This window comes from Spea bombifrons, chromosome 2, assembly GCF_027358695.1.
Source record: "Spea bombifrons isolate aSpeBom1 chromosome 2, aSpeBom1.2.pri, whole genome shotgun sequence".
In the NCBI taxonomy this organism is placed as follows: domain Eukaryota; kingdom Metazoa; phylum Chordata; class Amphibia; order Anura; family Pelobatidae; genus Spea; species Spea bombifrons.
Genome location: NC_071088.1, coordinates 25,858,402 through 25,885,604, shown reverse-complemented (window position 1 = coordinate 25,885,604; position 27,203 = coordinate 25,858,402). Strand labels below are relative to the sequence as shown.

Below are 27,203 nucleotides of genomic sequence, written 5' to 3'. Positions count from 1 at the left end.
AGTCGGTCTCAGTATCTGACTAGAATAACTAAATACCCTGGTAGAAAAAAGAAATCCCAGACGCACAATGTTTTTAAAGCTAAATGCGGATGACAGAACCAGACAAGCTGTTTTTATGTGATGCTTTTGGTAAGAACACATCCTTCTCTGCTGAAAAGTCACAATTCTCTTGAGACAGTTCTGAACAGGATGTTCTCATGTGGACAGGGATGAGCAGAGGGTTACCAGCTTCAGGTGCAGTTTTGTTTTTGGAACCCACACACTCTCTAACACCATATGGTCATACACTTATGCTAACACCACAAACTAAGACAACAAACACGCTAACTCCACATGCTAACAGCATACACTAACACACGTGTATCAATCTTACACACTCATGCTAACACCATACATTTACACCAACACTTTAACATACACTAACATACACTCTCTATCCGATGCTCTCTCACTTCCCCTTCCTCTCATCTACAGTGCAGCTCAAACAGCTCTCCATCTTACCTTGCGCAGAACCTATCTTCACTACAGCTAGCATTCCCCCTCCTCTCTGAGCTCCCGCACTACTACAGTGGGGTCACGTAACCCGACTTAACCCGTGCTGAATGTGGAAATACAGGTTTTAAAAGACAATCATACAATTTTTGGAAGCAGGCTGTGAATCAAATGAACCCTTTAAGGACAATGGGCGTCCCTAACCCCATTGAAAACAATCCATTTTGAGCCTGTACGTGTACGGGCTTTGTCATTAAGGGGTTAATCATTTCTTCAAAACCTGTACTATGATATTGGGCTAAACATATGCTGAAACCGCCAAGGAACAAACTATCAGAATTAGAATTCTGTTGCCCTGGCTAGAATAGATTTTATACTGGGCCATTCAGGAACACATGCTAGACAAAGCAACATGATGGATGGCTTTGGAGAAATAGTCCTACATTCAAAGTTACTTAAAAACTCTTAAGTTTCAGATTGCTATGGTCTTCGATCATACGACTGGGTGAGCTGGTGTGAGGGTTTGGGGGAGAGACCTTAGTGCTTGAGCAATCCACATAGCAAACGTCGATGACCACCAGAAGTCAATACTTGGCAACTCCAAGGAAATATCCTGATTTATAGTCATGCTAATTGGTATGCAGCATGTCCTGTTGCTTTTTAGATCAAAATGCTTGAGGGAAACATCTACAATTTCTTTGTAATTGATTGTGATTCCCATACTGTCCTTTTTTTAGATTTGTTGGGGATGGACAAACCCCAACAACTGTAAGCTTGTGAAAGATTTATTCTTTTTCAGTACTAGTATGTCTTCATGTCAGTACTAACGTTGTATTCTTTGTCATTGTAATAGCTCTACAGAATCTGCAGGCACCCGAAAAATAAAATGTAAAGTAACTTGTTTAATCGATACATTATCTGTATTCTAGAAACATCTATCCTGCTATTCTGGTTTACATGAATGGTAACACGGTGTAAACTATAGAATTATAATTATGATACTTTAGTAGCATAATTGTGTTGATTTCCAAAATTCTGTATTTTGAGAATGATTCCATTGGCACCTGTTGACCATTTCCTTAAAATAATGTTCATATAGTATATGTCATTTTTCAGTGGAACCTATTTAAAGATGCATGTTTCCCTTCAGATCCAGGGAATTGTAAAGGCATTGACGTTGCTAAATTGATTACAGTTGTGCCGTAAGGTAAGTTTTACTTAACATGGAGAATGCGTCTTGCGTGTTCCTGCACATCTGGATCTCATTCCTGTATTGCCTAAGTGACATGCATTTCCTGAAAGGGTTTAGCACAATTTGCACAAACCTCTCTTCGATCTCTGGTTGTCTTCACTTGATCCAGATGACTTTACTTACAGCTATACATTACTTTCAGTGTCTTAAGCAGTGAGTTAAGTTTTATTGGAAAAGTACCCCCCCCCTCCAAAAATTACATTAGAAAAGAAATATTTCCTGTTATTTGAATGTGCACAGCTGTGATCATACTTGAGTCACTGTGGGTTTTTTTGGGCCCACTAGCAGTGATTAGATCTCTAAACAGGGCACAATAATGTATCTGCAGAACACCTCTCAAATGCCCCCTTTAGGTGGGACTCAATTCACGCGGCCCCTCTTTCCTATCCTAATGTACATTTTCTGTAGATGCTTAGAATATTTGGTAGGTACGAGACTTATCACTGTGTTCTACACTCATAATATCAATAATGTTTATTGAAATAGTAATGGCAAACGGTACAAACCTTTTATTATTTAAATAGTACAAATTGTGTTTGGGCATTAATTTTGTAAATGAACTGTATTTGAACTGCCTACACAATTACATTAAAAACTCTTGGACAGGTCATAAAGTCACCTAAAATTAAATGGTAAAACTTCACCTTGTAGTCAGGTCTCTAACTACGAGTCCTAAAAGAAAATGGGCCATTTTCAGATATGCTGGAGTGGACGTTTAAACACTCATATATGCTGTTGACTACACACAGTACGCCTATTTTGCCATCACATATCTACAGAAATTACAAATGTAGAAACTACAAAGCACTTTTTGTGTGTCGTGGATAAAAAAAGCTACATGTAATTTTAGCAAAAATAAATATAGTGTATTATTAAACAGCTTCACGCAGAATATCCGACTGCTCAGCTGCCAATATAACAGTATTTATTTATTTAATCACATTACGTACAAATTATATTAAAATGTCTTGCTGGTTCTTTATGGTTGGGTATGTACCAGTGTTATAACAGCACTATGAACCTCAGTGTTTTTCAAACTAGGACAGTCAGGATTACGTTTGTTTTGGCTGAACTCACTTTAGAAAGGAAAGCTGTCTGTGACGAAAGAACCCTATTGTAACAAGCTGTAAAATGCCTGCCAGTGCATTGTGTATATCTATGTGCTTGCCTGTATGTGTCTGCCTCCACTCTTCACTGCTTGCATCCCACTGAAGTATCCCTGTTTAGAGGGGTAGAACCTCTTTGACTCCCAAATCTCTCTTTTGTGCCTCTTTTCTAGGAACTCAGAATGTTTGCTATGTATGAGTGTATCACATTCATCTATAACCCTAAAATCACATAAATGTATACAGTAAGAGCAAATAATGCGTTTATAAATGAAAATGTTTAAATAAAGCACAGTTCTCCTTACTTAAATAAACAGCTGTCAATGGGTCACACATTGTACTGGGAATACACTGTATTAGTTTTTCAGCTGTGTAAAATTCCAAAATGGCAGCTTCTGCCATCTCTTGTTGTGTCATTAAGCTGCAATGTTGGGTTTATTCCAAAGTAGAACCAACATACCATATGGAAGGCTTATTAAAACAGCAAAAAACACAATCACCAACAGCTGACCTAGTACATGCAGGGATATAGTGTACAAAAACAGTATACCTAAAAACATCATTCATACACAACACTCATACATCTATGTGTACTATAATACTATGCTGTGACACAATCAAGCATGACACATGACATAGTACTAAGAAGCAACATCAACCATGACATTAAATAATTCCAGAGCCGCAGCGATTGTGGAATCTCTGTAGGAATTACATCTAGCCATGGATCCCCACAATATGCTGTATACAGCAGTATCTCTATCTGCGTATGAATGTCCTTAGGGAAAGGTATCCTTGAATGGCCATCCATGCCATGTCCTTGGTCATCCTGCGCCATGCCACATGAGTTCAAACGGTCTTCGTGTGGTGTCAGGGGGCTCTACAAGGTCACCAAACTGTAGCTAATGTCCTTGCCTTGGTCAGCCTGCTTCATGCCACATGAGTTCAAACGGTCTTGGTGTGGGGTCAGGGGGGCCTGCAATCTGCTCAACAGTGGTGTCACCAAACTGTAGTTAATTAAGCTTCCACTTTAAAATCAAGATCCCTGTCAACACTTACTATCACTACATCTGATGACAAGGAGAGAGGTACTTTTGTTTAAGCTGCTCTGTTTGTGTCCTGATTTAGGCTTAATTAAATATTGTAGCTCACACAGACAAACAACTTTAATAAGCAATACGAAAAGAATAATGATGGCTTTTATTACTATATTATATTATATATTTTCTTACTATATTATAACGAGCTGATCCAGAATAATTTGCAACACGCTTTCAACAAACTTCAATTTTAGAGCCACTGTAAGACACAACTCAATACACTGAGTTAAACCAGGGTTCCCTTCTAAGCAGGAGGCTGTTTGATAACTAATGAGGGTATTCAATTATTTATTCATTAGCACCTGTTTTGTAACTTACCTTAGCAGCAATGAACTAAAGCCAATATAGTGTATTGGTACATAACGTGGTATCGCTGTACTTGGCAGCTGCTATGAAATGAATAAATAATGGTGCAGCTGCTTCTGGTAGAAGCAGCATTAAGACCACTGAATCACGATCAGCAGGAATGTAACTAAACCGGAAATGTGCAAAATGAAGTGATCAAATATTACACCTCTGATTATTAAAGTGACACGCCAGTCACTATATACACTTTAATGCATATGATAGTTAAGTGGTCCCTTTACATTTTTGTGGTTAGTGCGGAAGTCTGTGACATAATTGTGTTCCGGTGCACACTGGGAAGAGGCAAGGGAAAGAGGAAAAAAAGATGAAACAGGTAGAAATGAGAGCGATAATGAGATGGAGGAAAAATGGGGATAAAAGGGATAAAGAGAAAGAAGAGAAATTGTGATAAAGAAGAAAAAATGAAAAGGGCAAGAGACAATGAGAAATGGGTGAGCTAGGAAGAAAATTGCGATATAAAATGAAATACGAGGAAAGATAAAGTGAAATGGAATAAATTAGATAAAAAAGAGGCAATATAATGAGAAAGGTAGGATCAAAGGGAAAGGGAGAGATAAACAGAATGATGAGCAGACATGGGGAGAGATAATGAGATAGGGGAGAAAAAGAGGCAAGAAAGAATGTGTGCAACAAGGGCAAATGTAAGGCAATATGTTTATGTGTAAGGGCAAGTGTGAATGTATGTGTTTATGGGCAGGCATTTGTAAGAGTTATGTATATTTTGACAAGTCTATAAATTACTGTGTTAGGCCTAAAGGGTATAGAAAGAATAAAGGGTGCCCCTGACCCTGACTGAGAGAAGAAATTAGGCTCTGAGAGGAGACCACTGTGGGTGCACTCTAGATGTAGGGGGCAAGTGCTAACATATATTATATAGTTACAATTGGATGACTTGGTTGCATTCCTCACCGCGGTTGCTGGATATAAGGACATCAGAATTTAGTTAATTTATAAATGTATTGCAAATATATGTGTTTGTGTGTATATGTGTAGATATATATATATGCAGTTTGCGCAGCTACTACTCCCAAAGCGGAATCAAATGTTATCAAATGTGCTATGGGCTCTATCCCCGGACCCTTTGGGGACAGGGCAGGGTCATCCAAGCCCTTCTTACAACAGAACTCTGATTACTTCCTCTGTGAGTACCTTTAGTGTACCAAACACGTCATGTGTCATGCTCTGGCATCCAGTAGATCAAGCCGGAGATTCTACCTGCAGAATTACCTATACAGGTTTCCAGCTTTCCTACTGTGCCTATACCTATGCCTCCACATTTTTGGGATCATCCAAGTCCCTGTCCGATTAGCTTGGGGCTTAGCCCCATGCCAAGTGATTCAGGGCAGAGCACTTCTGCGGTGTGTGCTCATTGTTTTTATTTATTTATTGGTCATGGGTAGAGTTTTCACAGGGTTTTACATTTACTCATATCCATCTCTACTGACAAAGATATTTAACGATGCTATTTCTCTGCAATTCCCATTGTACAGTGCTGGAGAATATGATGGTGCCATATACATCAATAAATAATGATAGTATTCACAGACATCTGCTTCAGCTTTCAGTAGGGAGGAAAGTAATATTACACACTTCAGCTGTGTAACACTCATTAGCCCTAGTAAGCAGCCTGGATGTGATGGGAGTTGGAGTCCACAGCAGCAGTAGTACCAGATGTTTCTGATTGTTATTATTAAGGGTTGCAAACCATGCAGGAACTTTGAGCTCTGGAGTGCTCTCAAGAAAGATACGGTCTACAGGCATTATGCCTTAGCAATCAACAGTCTGTTTAATGTGTTTTGGTGGTGGATTCATTTTTTTATTTGCTCTTCTTTTAATCTATTTATAGAAAATAAGGAAAACAAAATTGGTTATACCTTCAGAGGAGAGGGATGAGCTCAGTGACATCTGTGTATAGTGTGCCATATTGTTTACTCAGCTGGCTTGACTCAAAGTGCTCCTTAACAAGAAGAAATATTTGCACATCACATTATTCTGCCTGCATACAAATGAAAGGAATCCCTCCGCTACTCAGGTTTCCTTCCATGATCACAATATAGGCTGCAGATGACCTTACGCCAGCTCATTAAAACACATCAAGAAACTAGTCACAATGCTAGATCTATTTTACAAATTCTATTTTTATTTTAAAAATATAAAAGTACATTTGTGGAGGTTCAAGTGGTAAGTATTTCAACATCATTGCCTCCAGAAGTCCTGAGTTAGCTGGGACAGTCCCAACAGCTCATGTTCCAGTAGTGCTTCATGCGCAATGCCCAAATCAGTGGACAGACCCGTGCATGAGATCACAAATCCACTGATGTGCCAGAAAAAGAACATCCTTGTAATATTTTTTTATAAAATAGTAGATAATGAATTAATAACATGTATATATTTATATGTATTTAATATGTATGCCAGTGGAGACCCATTTCTGCGTAAAGAATTAGCATAAAAAGTATAATTTCTGCTACAAAAAAGCCTATATGTATTTTAATTGCAGACTGTAAATTATTTGTTTTCTGACATTTTTATTAAAGATAGACTTATATTGTATCCCATTGACTTGGAATTTTGCATGTGAGACCAAGCATGGCTCATTGTTCACAAGCACCTTCCTCCGAATAAACATTACGCTGGATGAGGTTGACCAAGATGTTGTTAATGCTCACCTGCAAATTGAACCATATGGATGAAGAGAGGAAGAATAATTTATGGCTTAAATATAATGGGAAATAATGAGTCATGAAGTGCACACAAGCACGTCCACCTCTAAATGGTTCAAAAGAAACAAAATGAAGGTTTTGAAAAGTGGCGTAGTCACAGTCATGACATGAATCCAATTGAGATGCTGTGGCACGACCTTAAAAAGGCAGTTCATGCATGAAAACCTTTGAATGTTGCTGAATTAAAACTCTTCTGACAAGAAGAGTGTGTCAGAATTCCTTCACGGCGCTTGATTGCAGTTGTTGCCAAAACTGCATTTTGTGTTTGTCTTTAAATGCGACAAATAAACAAAAAAATATATAGCACGCCAAAGTGAGATAACGTTGATGGTGTGTAGTGCTCAAGTTGAAGGTCCAATTAGAGTGAACTTGCTGGACTATGATTGGAACTTTGGCCTTAAACCCTGCCCATTGTGACCAATTTCCATGGCGACACGTCGTTACTGTATTTGTATTATGTTCCTCAGTGTTGGAATGTGCAATATAGGCATGAAACACTGTGGTATGAAGGACCGTGGAGGTAAGAATGAGCTTCAATTGTCAAGACAGAAAAAATACAAGGTCAAGTTATGGTGGGAGAGGATGCGTTGGCTCTGTTACAAAATGGAGGGGTGTACCAGAGGAGAGATAGACAACGAGAGAGACCGGGGAGAGGGATAGATGGGAAGGATACGTTGGCTATGATATAACATGTAGGATAGTATCAGAGAAGAGAGAAATAACAGTTATATTGTGGAACTTGCTAAATTGGCCAGTATTGAATGTACTAGAATCTAGATCTTTATCTAGAATAGCTTTACATCTAGACACATTGTCTATTTGTATATTTCCCCTTTGTGTTATACACACTAAATTGATCTGTTGTGTGATTCTTTTCTATGAGGCTCAGAAAAGTAGCAGCACGGTCCTCTACGCCCTAACATAGCATCTTGAGATTACTTGTTATTGATGCAATCAATCTCAAAGGAGCAATCATGTTCTGTACTTCTCCAAAGCAAGGGCTTCTCCAAAGTTCCATTAGAAACAGCAACTTTTACAGTTAGTATGGCATATAACTAGAAAGAGGGCATTTAAACTGCTGTGTGCTATGGGGTTTTCTGGGATGCTTGCGTTAATTAAAACAACATTGTAATTACTATTGTCTGATATACATGTTGTTACCGGGAAAAAAGACCCAGTTTTACTTTATCTTAGGACAGGGCCGTCCAACCTGCGGCCCTCCAGCTGCTGCAGGACTACATCTCCCATGATGCTCTTTCAGCTAAGGGGCTGGCTGAGGAGGATGGGAGATGAAGTCCTGCAGCAGCTGGAGGGCCGCAGGTTGGACGCCCCTGTCTTAGGAAGACAAAATAAGGCTTAAATATATAATTGTACACAAATGGAGCACAGATGACTAACATAAACACATGTTCAGCTTATATAAAAGTTGAAACATATATGAAATAGTTATGTGACTTAGGTATCAATTTCATGGAAAACGGTGAAAACGGTGATGTGTGATTTTTGTTTTCAAGAAACAAAAACTGTCTGCGCTTCTTACCCTAATAAAGTTGGCAACAAATATATAAACATAATATAAATGAGAGGTTTTGGTTATATGAATTGGCCAAAGCATAATTAAGCTCACCCGCCACGTCAAGGCACACTCTCAATAGGGTGAGAACCTACTCTCACCTCCTACGTAGTGGGCATACAAAGCAGTTTATACTGCTACCAAAACCTTATTAATGTGTTGGGGGAGGTGCAATTAAACCTCCTCCCTATTAACCCCTGGACAGCAAGCTGCAACCAGACTGATGAGGAGCCAACAACCTCAAATATGTGCAAACAGGGAAAAGAAAAATTGTCGGTGCGCTAAGCTAGTCACAGGCTAGTCACAGCCTGTGACTAGCTTAGCGCACCGACATTTTTTCTTTTCCCGATTTTTGTTTTCAGACTGACCGAAAATGCCACGACAATAATCGGAATTCAGACTTGTTAGATTCCTTTTCTTTCTTCTATTTGCTGTCTCTCATTCACTTTAGGCAGAAATCAATGCCATAACTATGAGGGTATCATGGGTGGCAACTCCGACCACTTGTTTTTGTCTCCTTGTGCACAAGGAGACAGGAGCACATCGGGATCACGTTATGTTACATCACGGGGGTATATTTGTTCTATGTATGTAAGCATTAATGTCTATGTATAAGTGCATGTGAGTAAGTGGTATGAGATGGAATGTGTGTTAGCATGAGTAGTGTGAGAGGGACTGTGTGTATGTTAGTGAGTATAAGTAAGTGTATGTGCTAGTATGTCTACATTTGTATAAGTGTGTTTACATATGTGTGCCAGACTGTATGTTGGAGGGGGGGGCAATGATGGCATAGACAAGCGGTTTGGTGGCAAAGATGGCACAGATAAGCTGCTTGGGGGCACTGACAACCTGGAGCAAAAATGGCACAGGCAGGCTGTTTGGGTGTTAGGATGGCACTCACAAGCTTTTGGGGGCAAATGTGGTACTCAGAAGTTGTTTGGGGCGAAGATGTCACTGTGAGATATGTTGCTTTGGTAAAGTTTAAGGGCACGAGGCCCTGTGGTCTCTAGTTACGCCCATGGCAACAATAAAAAGCAAAACATGCCTAAAAACATATCTTTATATGCATTTCTGAACTGCTCACTCTGCAGGAGGGGTATCTCTCCCTCCCTTACTGTATGGAAGCCGGGAGGGATGAAGCAATGGAGGCACGTCTAGCCACATTTAGGTGGAAAAGGAGAGCAGGTGTAACTAGGTGAGAATGAACAGAGATCCTAATGTAATAAACCTAAGGCACATCAATCAGCTTGCATACCTGGAGCCTCCAGAATAGATGCAGAAGTTTGCAGATACAACGGTAAAGTACTAGTGACCATTTCATATATAATACAGCGAATCAACTCACTAGCAGAAGCATTAAAGATGCCTTTTTTTACAAAATGTAAACAAAATGACACAGTAGCTCCTACCATTATTATTTTGAAAAGTACACAATTTACAGACATGTAATAAGGGAATCAATTAATTTAATATAGATACCACTGTAAACAAACTCTATGGGCTGTTTTCCCATAGCTTCCAACCAGTGTGTTTATATAGGATGTCTAGAGCATTAAGAAGCAAACAGTTCATCCATGATTCTCAAGCCAACATTCCTTTATATTCTGTCATATGTAGCCGGCAAAGTTGGACATTTGTTATTTTTATTTTGGTTTATTCTATTTTTAGGCAGGATTATAAATCCCAGAAAGGGTGGGGGGGTGGACTTGACCAAGCTGTTAAGAGAGCTCTGGAGTTAGTTGGCAGATGCCCCGACACCTCTGTTAGTCGGCAGTACACACAAAGCTTTGTACAGCTGGCTTGGCATTAAAACGGTAGTTACAACAATACAGAGACATAGACGCAAACGCCGTTCTGTTCCAACATAATAGACGGAGAATTGCCAGCCTGGCAATTATTTACCTTTTATGCCAATAAGCAATGGGAAGGTATCAACCACCTTTTTTGGCATGGAAGCCACATCTCATTCATCCCTCTTGAGTGCTCAGAAAGATAAAACTGTATGCTCATCCAAACTAAACCATGTTATCTGTAAAATAATAGCTTTATAAACGTTTGCGATCCAAGTGGCTTTCTCTATCTATAGATTAACCCTTTGAGTGACAGTGGTTCCAAGATATTGTTTATTGATTTATATAGTGCCATCATATTCCACAGCGCTGTGCAATGGGTACGGATTGTCACTCCTAAAGCAAACGGCACATTTCATACCGGTTCCTGCAGATTTCCAAAGATGTATCTTTGCAACATAAAGCAGATGTTTATAGGACATACAAGTATGTTTGGACAGATCAGCCACTTCCGGCCTATCCAATGTTTATCTTACTGTCACTATCTGGGGCCAGGCCAAGGCCGGTCATCTGGCAGTGCCAGATGATGTGGGTGACTTACCCTTAAAATAGATCTGGTAGAGGAAACAAGTAGGCAGTTATAAACACAACATCAATATTTAATATTATTTGAAATTATATTTCTAAATGTTGGCTTTGTTCTGATCATTACTAGTATTCCCTGCACAATTCACTGACTTTCATCACATTATCCTTTCTTTTATTTTCTAATCCGGCTTTTCTCATGTTTACATGTTGATGGAATTTGAAAGGTATATTAACCATGTATTAGTAAATTAAATATTGAGAAAGAGGAAGATTACCATTAAATTACTAATCCTCTGGATTTAGGAAGACTTTTTTTTAATGAATGTTCTTGTTATGTAATGTTATGACTGAGCACCAGTGTCAGAACTAGAATTTAGTTGCCTTATTACAAGCTGCTGTGTCCTAAAACTAGACTCGCACTTCTGCAGCTCATGAAATCCGTTGCTGCTTATGTGATTACACTACGGAATCTGCCAGGGCTCTATAAATAAAATGTAATGCATGTTTGGGCTTCTACTCGATGATGGCAAATCCTGAAGATTCTCAGATAAGCTGAGGCAGAGGAGGAAGTGAAGCTGACCCATGGCTACCTGCGTTCTGGTGTGTGGCTATCTCTGAATTGAGCAGGAGTTGGGAAGGAAGTAGGTATCACCAAGCAACATTGCCCTGTCCTGAGGTCTGATAATCAGCTGGGTCAGTACAAATCCTACGTGGGTTTTTTTGTGGTGCTTTCCTGGTGCATATGTCTGGTTATGTTATTATACTTGAATGAAGTTTCCAGACACTCATACCTATGTACACACAGCACCAAATATGCACACAGCTCAATCGAAAAGTTAAAGTCTTGGTTAAACATTGTCCCCTTGACCAAACCTCTAACCACACCGTTAAAAAAAAAAAAATGTCTTTGGCCCCTTGGAGCCAAGAAAAAGGCCAAGCACTCTTGGGCTTTGTGCTTCTGTAATCAATATTGACTGTATTAGGTACTCACTTCACACTAGAGGACTGCAAAAAACTTGCGGGAGCGGGCGGTCTTTCTGGGGCTGCGGGCGGGAGCAGGCGGTCAGGCACTGTAATCACACGCAGTCCCGCAACGATGCGTTCTCGCTGCTCCATTACAGTGTCTTCTATCTTGCTCCGCCCATGAACAAGGCAGAGTCACGTGACGTGACATCACTTCCTGTGACTCCTCCTTGTTCCTGGGCGGAGCAAGAGAAGAGACGCTGTGAGGGAACAACTCGAGGGCAGCCTTGCGGGACTGCGCGGGAAATCAGGTAAGGACGCGGGCGCGATTGGCCACAAATGTGGCGGGAGCGGAACACCCACATTGCGGGAGCGGGCGGGAGTGGGATTCAAAACAGCGGGAGCGGGCGGGAGCGGGATTCAAAAAGCAGTCCCGCGCAGGGCTCTACTTCACACCAACAGACACAGAATTGAATCAAAGCCTCACGTTACTTTGCATAAGGTCCGTCGAACTAGAAAAAAGCAAACAGATGTCTTAGCAACCCTTTGACGTTGTCCGTTACAAAATGTTTACATTTGCTAAGTAATAAAGACTGCTGATATATGTTATTATCATCTCATACACTCATGTGGGAGCTAGTAAGTTGGAGCCAGTGAGGCAACTGCACCCTGGGCAGCTCTAATTAAAAAATAACTGGACCAGAATTCAAAACCGATAACGTATACAAAGAAGAGCCCTACTCTCATATCATACTTTTATTTTTGAAGAGAAAGACTGTTAGATCTAGAACTGAACTCTAAATAACCAAATAGCCCTGAAACATAGGGGCCCAAAAATATAATTGTTACTCAGACTAGGCCAATGGCTTCAATCCCACTCAATACTAGCACTCACCAAACCAGCCTACACAGAACACATTGAATTATCCACGGAAAATCAACGCACGCATCCTAGCGTCACTTTAGGAATTAATTTTCATCTGTATGTTTTATAGTTAAACAGTAAGTCTAAGACTAAGGAAGCATTATTCGAGTGTGATTGGAGTGAAGGTATATTAATCATTACAGAGAGATGACCAGTAAAATGGGAAATAAATCAGTCTACTCCATTGCTTGTAGAAAATATTAACTGATTTACTAAATTTGATGTCTATGTAACTAAAAATATTTAAATAATACTAAGGAAGCATCTCTTTTAGTAGCCACAGGCTATATATAGTATGTATTTTCTTTACATTTTATTATATGTTAAAATCCATATGCTAGCAAGAGTCATGATGTTTTTATATCTGCATTTCATCTTATTCTATGGGTCAGTGCCCGACTGACAATGACCGGTTAGCATGTGTTTCCTTCTTTCAATGGAACATGGAGCCATCGCAGCCAAGATAAGGCCTGTCCAAAGCTGAGCTGGCTTTGGTTAGTTTAATGAAATAAAGCAGCTGCGGGGGACATATTCGTCCAGAATTTCCTAAGTACAAAGGATGCATACGCATATACAATACCAATGCGCTTGATTCAATTATAAAAAATGTAATGCATTTTGATTTGCATAAAAGTAGCTTTTGCGATCAAAATGCTTCCTTTCCGTATACTGCTCTGTTCAGATGCCAGGCATTGGCACGCAATCATCTATCAGGGATCATCTCTGGAAGTTAATGCAAAGATGGAGTCATGTCAAGGCAACCTGAGAGTGTTTATAATAATATCATTTCACTATTCTAACTGCTCTTAACTCTATAAGGCACAGGGATGGTTGCTTCTGTAGGTAAAATTTGTGAGATACAATGACTGTACATCCACATGGATACTCTTCCAGCTAGAGATTCATATCGTGGATACTCTTCCAGCTAGAGAGTCATATCGTGGATACTCTTCCAGCTAGAGATTCATATCGTGGATACTCTTCCAGCTAGAGATTCATATCATGGATACTCTTCCAGCTAGAGATTCATATTGTGGATACTCTTCCAGCTAGAGATTCATATCCTGGATACTCTTCCAGCTAGAGATTCATATCGTGGATACTCTTCCAGCTAGAGATTCATATTGTGGATACTCTTCCAGCAGTCTTTCAGTCTGGAAGCACATTATTTAACAGAAGCCTCGTGTGTGCACTGAAAGACGTGGGACTTCTACCAGGGTAGGCTAGAGACGGCAACTGATTGGCAACCCCGGTAGAGTACCACTACATACATGATACATAGTTGGCTGTCTACACTTATTATGTGTACAGTCGGCACTCTAAGGGTTAAAATTGCTTGTCATGAAACATACCATAGGTAACTTAAAATGAGACAATGACTCAAGAAATGTCTATCATTGACATCCCCACTGGTATACATGAAGAAGAACTTACTATGGAAGTGAGATACAAGAATATTATTAGAGAAATTATGAGATGGAGAGTTAGGTGCTACAAGTCTTACATACTTAGTACTCAACCCTAATGGCTCTGCATATACCTGCCACTGTCCATGGTACTGAAACATATCAACCACGACAAAAGGTCAAGAAGTCACCTACTAATTCTCATTAATTCCCTACCTTCCATCACACCCTCACCTAACCGTTTGAATTGTTAGGAAATATGCAACTAGTATATAAAGCATCTCCAGTATCCTGTGTTATGATGCATAGTCCCTCTTTTGTACGAGTATAGAATGTGAAGCCAGAATAATGTACACATAGACAACAAAAAAGCGGATTAATACTATAATATACTATGGAAACCTGTCTGGTATCCTCCATGTAGTTGTTTCATACTAAATGTACCACAGACTCAGAAACAAGTGACAATTTACTGCCCATCTGTTATATTAAGCAAGCATCATCAGCAACTGCATACTGACGGCACCCACTGGCTTTTAATTTATATGCCGCCTATAGTACTATTTCTAGTCACTCTACATGGAAAATTCTAAGCTAATAAATAGGTAGTTTATATATATAAAAATTCCCTTCCCACCACTACGGGCATTATGTGTCTTTCTCAACCTTGGGTCCTCTAGCAGAGGCCTTGGAGTTTGAGGGTTCAGCTGTTCCTAGCACTCCACTCTCCTGGACTCTTCTCTGCGAGTTGCCTTAATCTTGGCTTCCAATCTGATTTTCCATGGAAGGTATGTTCTCTTGTCCTTCCTGAGTGTGTAGCCAAACATTTTCAGGATTACAGCAGCTGAAGCGTTTACCTGTTCATTGGTCTGAGTTATGGTGGTAGTAGGGATGGTTGTGGGGTATCTATTGGCATCTTTTAGCATACTAGGTGGTGGTCCTTCTCCACTGAGCCTTAGTCATCAACCTTGAGGGTTGACGGTAGCTAGTTTATCCATGCTCTTATGCCTCATCTCAGCTGCTGTGCTCTGTAAAGGCAGGGGTCATAGTGAAGATTTGCATTTTTTTTATTATTATTATTTTTTATTTCCACTTCTATACGTTTCAGATGCGTTCTAGATGTCTTCCAGATGACCCCAAAATATCAGAAATTATGCTATAAGCTTAATTGTCAGGCACAGTTGTAAAGAAAAATGTTTTGGTGTTTTCTTAATCACTGACTGCCAAAAGAAGCTATGATTATTCCCAAAGGAAATTTGGAATTAGTGATGCAACGTAGATGTTATAAAACCAGATCAGCTTCCTGAGTTCCAGAGAAAACAGAGAATGGCCCTTGGAAATGCAGCAGCCTCTTATTCTCAAAGCTGATGATATTTCCACACGCTGACAGCGGTGACATCTGGATTCTTTGCACTGGATGTTTAACTCTAGATTTGTATTGCTCAAGGGGCAGCCCCTCCTCATTCTTCACTCGTCAGATAAGCGTGGGTAACAGAAGGAATCTGCACAGCACATGGGATCGCTAAACATGCATTTCCTTTTAACATACATCTCTTTTCTGAGGTTCGCACACACATATATATTGTTTTTGTTTAGAAAGCAACATCGTATTCGGCAGTGCTGTGCTATATATATATATATATATATATATATATATATATATATATATATATATACCGTATTTGCTCGATTATAAGACGAGGTTTTTTTCAGAGCAAATGCTCTGAAAAATACCCCTCGTCTTCTAATCGGGGTCGTCTTCTAATCAGACCTCAAATAGAGGTCTGATTAGGAGACTAAGATCCAGATCCCCCGCACCGCTGCAGGGGACCTGGATCCTCCTGTCTCACCCGACCCCCCCCCATCATACACACACTTACCGGTGCTTCCTGCTGTGTTGCCGGGGCAGCGGGTTGACGTCTACGCGATCCGCGTAGACAACGTCCGCTGCAGCCGGAAGGAGGTGTGGCTAGCAGCGGGGGTTGTCTGCGTCCGTCGCATAGACCTTCCCCGACTGTCAGAGATCAGAGTTCCCCGCACCGGTGCGGGGAACTCTGATCTCTGACAGCCGGGGGAAAGTATACGCGACGGACGCATACAAACCCCCGCTGCTAGCCACACCTCCTTCCGGCTGCAGCAGAAGGCAACGTCAACCCGCTGCCCCGGCTGGAAGCACCGGTAAGAGAGGGGGGAGAGCGGGGGAAGGGGGGTGAGAGGGGGGGGAGAGAGTGTGTGTGTGTGTGTGTTAGTTAGTTAGTTAAATGGGGGTATAGGGTGTGTGTGTGTGTGTTAAATGGGGGCATAGGGCATTTCTGGAGTGGCGTTAAGCGGGCATTTAATAGAGCACTCTGCCTCCTGAAATGCCTTATACCTCCCTATATGCCACTCTGCCCCATAATATGCCTTTTAACCCCCTAAATGGCAGAGTGGCATATAGTGGTATAAGGCATTTCTGGAGGCAGAGTGCTCTATACAATGCCTTTTAACTCCCTTAATGCCACTCTGCCTCCTGAAATGCCTTATACCTCCCTATATGCCACTCTGCCCCATAATATGCATTTTAACCCCCTAAATGCCAGAATGGGATATAGGGGTATAAGGCATTTCTGGAGGCAGAGTGGCACATAGGGGGTCAAAAGGCATACCATGGGGCACAGTGGCATATAGAGGGTTAAAAGGCATATCATGGGCCACAGTGCCATATTGGAGTGGCAAGCCTGGGGGCAGATGTGCGTAACTGGGGGACAGGTTGGAAAATACAAGAAATAAAAACAAAAAAAATCTTTTTCTCAATCATAGCTTTTATTAAAAAAAATAGTTTACATGAATTAACATTTACTGGTAAAACTTTTTTCCTTTGGGGTCGTCTTATATTCAGGCTTTTTCTTTTTTTCCTAAGTTAATATTCAGATTTTGGGGGGTCGTCTTATAATCAGTGTCGTCTTATAATCGAGCAAATACGGTATATATATATATATATGCTATTGACAAAATCTTTTTGTGACTGTCTCACAAAACAAATCAATTCTCCTTTATGATTATGGTACAAAGTCCAGCGCAGCCAATAATAGTTTTTATAGTCACTTTAACAAGTGAACTGGGATTGCCATTGCCCTGACAACATCAAAGAAAGAAATTCTCCCTTCTGCATCTAGAGCACTGGAACATTGTCATTAAATATAAGGACTGATGTGTATTTTCCAATCACGTCCCCAAAAGGGACCTTAGGTCCCATTTATACATCTACTTGATAGCTATAATAATTATGACTGAGTCTAAACCATTTAATGAATATTTAATAAAGTGTATTGAATTGTTCCCTGTCTGTTATTGAGCTTTTTTTCACACTGAAAAGGTAGTCAATAAGTTAAATGTTTAAGAAAAAAACTTTCCAGTTAATCATTTAATCCTTTATCATAACATTTTGTTTATTTGCTTCTGTTGCAATACAATTACATATACACCATAGTAAGATCTGGCTCACACCTCTTTCTTTATTTCCTCCCCAGCTATACTTGGCAAGATACATAAAACAAAAAAATCAAGAAGGGCAAATCTAAGGCTGGGGTTTACCATGCTCTAAGCACATAAGATGGATAATGGTTTTATATATCTGTAATTAAAAATATATCGTGTATCTGTTGAGTCATTGTTCAAAGCCAGGAATAAAATATGCAATATCCGTTGGCTGGCCTGTATTGATAAATGTAAGAATGTACTCTTTTAATATGGGAAAGATAAAAAGTATTGAAACTTGATCTTCCTAATTTTGTTATGTGATATGTTAGGTATGGAAATTGATTTACATTATTCAGTATTTTCATTATGAGCCTGTGTTACCTATTACAGTTCACTAAGTGCCCAGAGAGCTTAAACAATGCGATTTATGTGTTTTTCCTTGTAAAACAAGGCCTATTGATTATACATCATATAATTACCTCCAGAATTATTATTATCTCCGGAGGCCCATATTAGTTGATCTCATGTTATTCTAGTATCTTATGCACCGATCATTTCCTCTGCTGGTTATTCTTTCTTCTACGATACATTTTTGAATGTTTTATTTATATGAATTCATTTATATAAATTGAATCCAAAAGGAGCAGGGAATATACATTGTATTTGGTGGAAAGACGAAGAAATGTAATATTAATATTTCATTTAAATTCTAATAATAGCCCATAGGTCACAAAAGACATTCTATGCCATTGTTAAAGAGTGGACGTATGGGGACGCTCACTATCCTCTATGAAATCGAATGGAGTGTACTCTGCAACTGAAGCAGACCCAGTGGAACCCAGTGCTACCAGAACAAGGTCACCCAGATCATGTGATCACTCTGATAACCAATTACAGCAATCGCTTCATTCACAGATCAACGTTTGCTTTGTCTGATTCTCTCCTGTCTCACACCAAGGATAAAGCAAATAGACTAAATTAACCCATGATCACCTACTACAGTTGCAATGGCTTCGGGATATTAATTTAATAGAAATGCATATGATAGCTGAGTGTCCTCTTTAAATTATTGTTATATCTTTCTTGCAAATACATGGAGAGATCTCCCCCCAAGCATTTGCCTCTTTATCTTCCACCCCAGCTCCTAGGCATGCAGGAGATATGTTGCCCAAAAAAATAAATTACATTTGTTTATTAAAACTTTCTATAGTATGCGAGTTTAGTTTTTCAATCAGTGTTCCTTCTTTGGAGATATTCGGTTTAAAGGAACAGTTTAATGTCCCAAGTAGTCTCACCAAAGAGTGATGCATATGAAAGTATAAACACTTACACTGTTACCTATAGTGTAATAAACCCTAACTCCCTTTAGATTGTAAGCTTCTGTAATCAGGGCCCTTCTCACCTGTTGTTCTGTAAGAAAAATTGTTATATACGATTAAATAAAGTAATTCCCTTAGGGAGAAGCTGCAGCTCCATGGTGATTGGCTGAGATAGAGCTGGACAAGAATACCATATGTCAGGAAAATAACTTGAGGAGTGAGAAAAGGGGCAAAAGCATATCAGGATATTCTGCAGAATCCCCCATGAATTTGCAAAGGAGGTGGGGGGCAACATGTATATTTAAAGGGACCTTTCCATTAAAGTCCATTAAGTGGCTGGGGTGTCCCTTTGTTGGAAATTCTACCTAAATTCAGTGAAATGTTGGTCACAACCTGCAGCATTGACTCTCCGATCATCCTAGCTCCCTACTTCTCCTTTCAAGGATACAAAAGCAAATCAGCGGCTATCAAAGTGCGGGAGTCGTAGGAGTAATCAGGTACAGTAACAAAAAGAATTGTTTAACAAGAATTGAACATGGTTGCTCGCTAACATATACAAAACACAACATTTAATATAGTTATAGCAGATAAAATAAAATTGCATGACAATGCACAGCGTTTATTATAAACAGAGGAAATTTAAGGTTTTCCGATGGTAAATAAAAAATAGCTATACTGCTGCAACTTTATCAATTGCCGTGGTTAATTAAAATAGACCTTGCTCCAGTGCTAGATTAATTAAGAGCCTTCTGGACATAGCGATAATTAATGCTAAAGGAGCCCGCAGCAAGACCCTGCTGATCAGTCCTTCTACACAGCAGATTGCAAGATATTTCCAAGTCTAGGGGATGTAGAACAGCAACAAGCAGGGTTCCCAAGTCAGCCATAACGCAGATAATAGGCACAGAGGGAAACTGCATTAACCAAGGGGCTTGGGGGCAGGCAAGCTCCTCGTTTTGTGGTAAAGGTGGCAATGGAGCTACAACAATATACAGTATTACATTTATTCTGACGCATTATACCAATGCATTCTGTACACTACTGGATTCTGTTAGAATAAGGATATGTAAACAGGGGAGGGCTGGCACCTATACACTGGCACACATATTTACACACACTCTAACACTTACACAAACACTAACACACACTTACACATACATTCTCATTATAACATACATACAGTACATAATCACCCCCCCTTACCTACACAACTGGCACTTAGCTCAACATAGTAAAAATCATCTTATTGCGCTTGAATACCCTGTATAATCACAAAAATGGTCTTAATATGTTAAAAATAATAATAAAAAAATATTAGACACTTCCTATTAGTATTTATTTTGTTCACATCATAAAAAGGGAAGCTCTGACTAAATTTCTCCAATAAAAAACTATAATTATTATATTTTATTGTTTTCTCTTTTAGCTCTTTTGTTTAAAGGGATGCATACAGGGGCGTAACTAGAAACCTCAGGGCCCCGGTGCGAGAATCTGTTAAGGGCCCCCCCACCCCATCTATCCCTTTCTCACTATCTACCCTCTCCCTCCCTACCCCCCCTTTCTCACGATCTCCCTCTCCCTCCCTACCCCCCTTCTCACAATCTCCCCTCTCCCTCCCTACCCCCCTTCTCACAATCTACCCTCTCCCTCCCTACCCCCCCTCTCACGATCTACCCTCTCCCTCCCTACCCCCTTCTCACAATCTACCCTCTCCGTCCCTACCCCCTTCTCAAAATCTACCCTCTCCCTCCCTACCCCCTTCTCACAATCTACCCTCTCCATCCCTACCCCCTTCTCACAATCTACCCTCTCCCTCCCTACCCCCCTTCTCACAATCTACCCTCTCCCTCCCCCCCTTCTCACGATCTATCCTCTCCCCCCCTCCCCCCTTTGTAGGTCACTTACCGTCAACTCCTGTGTTGGAAGCGTGAGGCGTTTGTCTCGGGTGCCGGCGCTTCACTGCTGAGCGCCGGCATATGACGTCATATGCCGGCGCTCTGCGTGAAGTGCCGGCACCCGAGACAAACGGCTCACGCTCCCAACACTGCACTCTGGGCAGCGCTGAGGCAGCGCTGAGGCAGGCGGCGGCGGCGACGGCGGCAGCAGCGGGGAGCAGCGGCATCCTGGATTTCTGTCAGTCAGGGGGGCCCAAGGGTTGCTGAAAACGACTGCTCGGCACCCCTTGGGCCCCCCTGACTGGCAGAACTCCAGGGCCCGGTCGCAGTCGCGACCCCAGTAGTTCCGCCACTGGATGCATATATATATATATGATAACTTGACTGTCCCTTTATCGGTGCCAAATTTCAACATGCAAATATTATTTTTCAGCCATATACCAATACATTGAGTAATTTCCACAGCCTGAATCAAACTAAAAACCTTTTCTTCAAATTCCAATGCACAAGAAAAGCTGTCTCAATGTTTACATTTTATATGGTAACCAGTGTACATGACAAACTTTAGAAAAAATACTCCATCATGAAATGATGAGACACCGGTATCATCTTATACAGAAGACAAAGTATGTCTGGAAAAGCGGTGATAAGAATTAATGATGGATATCTCTAATACAACAGGGCCAGTAAATCATAACCACCTTCCAATCATTCAGCAGCAAATGCTTCACCTGCTGTCTTCTGGCACCTTTCGTTTCTCTAACACAGAGCCTCTGTCTACGAAACCAGTGTTAATTGGGGCTGTCAGACAGAGTCCAAGCCCTAGATGGATGACACTCTTTTAGAGCGCAGCGACTTTTTCCAACACAAGGTCTGCTTACATAATACAGGTCTACTTAGTGAAAATCTACTCAATTGGCATCTGACTGTTTTATTTTTCTTCTTTAAATTAATGTAGAGCACCCCTACATTTTATTAAGCCGAAAAACCAAAGCTTTAGATCTATGCATAGGGGTACACTAAATGAGGGAAATAATGGTTGAAGAAACACATAGCAAAAACACAAAAATTGTGCTGGTTCTATGACGTAAAATATCCCTGGCATAAAGTGTTTACAGCTTGCACAAAGTACTTTCTTCTTTGGTTAGTCCATCCGGGACATTAAACTGTCCCTTAAATATTGTATCGCAAAACTCAAAAATCCTAAGAGGTCAATCTGAATGTATCAATACTTCCACTGTTTAAAAAACATATATATAGCTTATCCCAGTAATGCCTGCCTACCTTCACTGACAAAATATTATTTTACTTAATTAAAATAAATTCTGTTTATTGAAATGCTTCCCAAATATATATATATATATATATATATATATATATATATATATATATATACAGTATATTATCATGTGTGTGAGAATTCTACAATTCTACATGACAGGAATCAGAAAGAGAAAGCCATCTTGGAGCCTTATAGCAAAATGTAGAATATACAGCAAAACCATTACTGCTCACTGATCCAGGCTGCAGTTATTAATGGCAGATGGGATTCCAACAGCTGGGCCCTAAGTGTGGTTCTGGCTCATTGTACAAATTAAGGACCTCAATCACCAGCAGAAATTCAGACTGATAGAGAGCAAAATATTTTGTGTCATACTAAAAAAAAAACACCATCAGCTTCCTTGATGTGTGGAGCAGACACTAAAATTGTATGACCTAAGGAACGGCATGAATTAAATAGTAAAATGACCTATGGCCATCACAGGAAATGACATCATATTAAATATATATATTATTTTACTTATTTATTAAAACATAACAGCATATCCAATAAAAAGGTAGGTTACCAGCATAGTATGTCAGCAAAGGGTTCACCATACTTAAAGGAACAGTTTAATGTCCCAGGGTGCTCTTCCAAAAATTATCCTTATTCACCCCTTCGTGAAACTCCTCTAAGTGACAGGAGCTTTTTTTGCCATTGTTAGTATATCTTTGTTTACCCATGATTCCTCTTTTCACATTTTACAAATGATATATTGTTTTTTCACATTTGTGTATAGTCATTTAGTAAACAGTTTTTACTGAAGATCCCTTTGAGGTCTTTAAACACCTAAGGGATCGTTTTTGGAAATGGACGGTAACCCTTATAATGTCATGGTGACATCACTGGAGTCAGTTTTTCATTTTGTTACATTTTTTATGTTTTATTGATTTATTATTTATTTCTCCCTCTTTTACTGATCGCAGTACCTGTGATGAGCCTGCAGAGGGAGTTTAAAGAGGATCTAGATAGACCCCTTTGGGAACCATTTTACATTTAATATTGTTGGGAGTCTATTCCATTTATCTACCACCCTTTCAGTAAAGTAAAACATTGTGGCTTTGATGGGGCCTTTAACCATTAGCAACAATATCAATCCATTTTATAGAACGCTGGCAGTAAACATTTGAAACTTTTTGTAGTAAACTAGAGCTTATAATACAGAATTGTTGGATAAAATGTTGAATAATAAAGTCACTTGATCAAAGTCAGTTCAATCATCCTAGCCAGCTACCCTCCTTCAGGTTTATATTATGCAGTGAGTGTTCTTACCAACATAACTATTCCCAGCTTAAATATTTTGCCAAATGAGTTTGTGTTACAAGTTCACTTAAAGGTCAATTTACAGTGAATTTGTATTTCTCCTCCTCTTTTCGGATGCTGCTGTAATGTCATGCTGGACCAAAGATCTTACAGTAGAGTCTGCTCTGCTCATCACATACAGCGGAAACTCTAGCAGAGATGGCTTGGGGTTTTCAGAAGACCCTAAAAGACCATTGGGGGGTTCTAACCCAAGCAGTAAAACATAAAGAGTGATTTAACACATCCACATTTCCCAAAGGTATCTCCTATATAACATCTGATGAGAGCCCCACAAATCACAGTGCTAAGCGATTTCTTTATCTTTTCAAATGGTAGAGGAAACTAAAGGTTACCCTTACTTCGCCTGTGGGATATCCTTGGCAACGAATGCTACCTACTAGTTATAATAATTACTACCATATATTTATCTTCTGCGTTGAGCACCCCCAGCCGCCTTTTCTGTAGTCTTCCCTGCATTAAAAAGTGTACCATGGCTTTAAGACACACATTGCCAACACACAACATCATGTCCCGGTGCTCCATGGCGCATAGCGCCTTCTAATGCATTTTATGGAAGCTGTGCTGAGCTGGCACATCCTCCATAGTGTAAACAGGCATAGTGTAAACTGCTGCCCCCCTGGACCTGGGCCTAGGCCAGGATACATCACTGATTACCACCAGTGGCATAAGACAATATCCTGTGGGTGGTGCCCCTGCAAGCTGTGTTGAGGGCCATCCTCCCATTACCTTGCTTTGGATCTGAATGACTGTGTCTTACAACATTGAGCGAGTGAAATGAATACTCACTGTGTGCACTTATATTATGGAAGAAATAAACACAATTTTACCAGTGGTATGTTAACGAAAAACCTTTTGTATGTTCAGAAATAAAATATTACACATCCGATGAAGAGCCCACTTGTGCACCAATAAATTTGGGTCAACCTGCACATCAGGGGCCTGTTTTTCACCCCTGGTTGCCAACCAGCATTTAAGAGGTTTTTAAAATAATCAGGGTTTGGCTGGTATACAGAAGGGGCAGCCTTTGATCTGTGGCTGGGGGGAATGGTGTTTGGCGTACCATTTCCTTCTCATTAGAGGCTACCTACCACTCTTAATATGCAAATAATCATTCCATTACAACCATTTCAATTACACATTACTAGTATACAGAACACTTTTCTAAATGAGATATATAACAGCGATTTCATCAACTGAATACCGTTCCTAGGATTTTACAGGTAATGTAATGACTCCTTCCAAAAAGCTGTCCTTATTTATTTATGTATTTATGTGATTTCACATTAAACTAGTAGTTTGCCTTTAGCCACAAATATTAAGAGACAAGAACAAACCTTTGTATACGTATAGATCAGTTAGTTGGCCGTATTCACGCCATCCGCTCTGCATGTTTATGGGAAAATATTTTTGGTTTTACAACATATACATTTTCCATATGTATTATGTAAATAAATATTATGTAAATAAATCGTGTAACTCGACTCTCATTGACCAGGCACGTTGGAACATACCTAGCCAAAGAACTAATAAAGGGACAGTAAATCAGTCAAAGAGTTGCTCTGGGAAACAAAGTATTTTTATTTCCAGTCTCCAAATAAATTAACCAGGTTAGTATCTCTGGGATTCTAACAAGTAATCTGTTGCAAGATAGTGGTTTGTAAAACAACATTAGCTTTTACATAAACATGCCTTTCAAAATTGGATTTGAAGATAGCTATTAAAAGCGGAATAGAAACTCCCTATATTAATAGTGCCAACATATAAGCACATCTGACCACTACAGACCCTGCTCTAAATGAAACGCACATTGATTATTTAGTACTTCACCGTAGTCTGTCTGTATATATATATATATTCATAAAGCAATCATTTTTCCGTCTAACTATTGCAGTGACCCAAATGGTGAAGAATAACTAGGATGCCATGCTGGCTTTTTCCAGAACTGAGCCAACAGCTAACACTTCACCTAATGTAACGGTTCATCCCTGTATGTTATTTCTAGTTTTGTCATTGAATGTATGTACTGTAAGAAGCGATGTGTATTTTGTTGGCGCAATATAAAATAAAATCTAATAATAATAGTGTGTACAGAACACACAAACCAAGGCTTTCATCCTGGCAAATCTCAGCTCCTTACTAGCATATAAATATTGCGTAACAATTTCCCAAGCAGGAATGGATAAACAAATCAATGCGTTGTATGTGCGGACATATATATAAATATATATATATATATATATATATATATATATGGACATACAGTATATATGGCTTGTATCTGTCTGATGTGTTTATCAGTTCACTTCTGGAGCCGTATCACCAAGTCTGGAGAACATGCCGTGGATTTAGAAGTAATGATATGTTAAATAGACATGTTAAGTAACTCCTGAGATCTTTGCACGCTCATTTAATGTTGGGTCATCACAATAGAAGCTGTCGACAGAAGCCGTAGGGTCACTGACTAGTTTGGCCAACATGGGCTTTTTACATAGTATCTTAAGATATTGTATTATATTAAGTGTTTCCCACCTTCCGTAAGCCGCTGCTGTTGGCTTCCATTGGGTGATACGTAGTAGTAAATTAAATACATCTTTCCTGTGAACTCTGCTTTAACCCGTATTCTTTTAACGCATGCTGTTAAGTAAATTGCATTATGATGCCTTCTGCACTCACCTGTCTCAGGTGTCTAAGCATGTCTGTGGCCTCCTCTTGTCTTCCTTGCCTGGCCAGAACCATCAAGTCTTGTATCATCCGGACCCTCTTGTCATAAGGAGGGAGGCTGCCAGTTACACTCTTTCCAAATTTATCCCCAGATCTTACCCCAAAAGAAGACCAAAAGTCCCCCCTGGCTGGAGTGTTCTTCCTAGACCCAGGGGGGTGATGAGGGCTGTCTCCTCCAGAGGTGGAAGCCTGGCAGACCTTGGTCTGCTTGGTACCCATGGTCGTATAACTGATCCCCCAAGACAGGCATCCGAAATGGCCCCAGGGGTCCCAAGGCGAAAGCAAAAGAATCAGGAGCCCCTTTGGAGAGGTGGCCAAAGAGCTTTGCGTGCAACAAGTCCACGACCCAGAGAGGTAGTCACTCCACTTGGGGGGTAAAAAGCCACAGCATGGCACAGCAAGAGGCAACCTGGAGCACGGTCCACCAGCCTCGGCTTGCAGATGAACACATTAACTCATTTCAGGATGTTTCCAAACGCACAGGATGTCCCTTCTCCTCCCCTGGCTTTTATTGACTGTTAAGAAATAACACGCAGAAGAAGTGTCCCCTTACTGATTCCTCCCCTTCCCGCGCACAACTTTCAGGGCACTAAACACCCTGCTGCTTTCGGAGCACCCTCATGCTGGAGCAGCACTTAATCCGGGCTGCCAGAAACGAGACATCTGCTGGGAGTCCTCTTGAGAGCTTTCCTAGCAGCAGAACGCGAAAGTGAGCGTCCCCAGGACCTGCGGGGAGTGCTGCGCGTCTCTGATGAGCATGGGGATCACTTTAAGGTAGATGATGTCAGGAGGAGGGGTGCCTGGATTGCCAAAGGGGAGGGAAGAGAAACGATCACAAACACATCATCTGACAGCCAAAAGTCTGAGCAGCTTTCTAGACA

The 27,203-nt window shown here is 40.3% G+C and overlaps 1 protein-coding gene across 1 annotated transcript in view; it reads right to left on the bottom strand.

The window, feature by feature from the left end:
- The window catches only part of LRRC75A (leucine rich repeat containing 75A), a 102,760-nt gene extending 76,072 nt beyond the window's left edge, over positions 1 to 26,688 (bottom strand). The window contains exon 1 of the mRNA XM_053457221.1: positions 26,275 to 26,688. Within this exon, the coding sequence (XP_053313196.1) occupies positions 26,275 to 26,541 (267 nt within the window). The 5' untranslated portion in view covers positions 26,542 to 26,688. The remainder of the gene's footprint in view (positions 1 to 26,274) is intronic.
- Between the last annotated feature and the right edge of the window lie 515 nt (positions 26,689 to 27,203).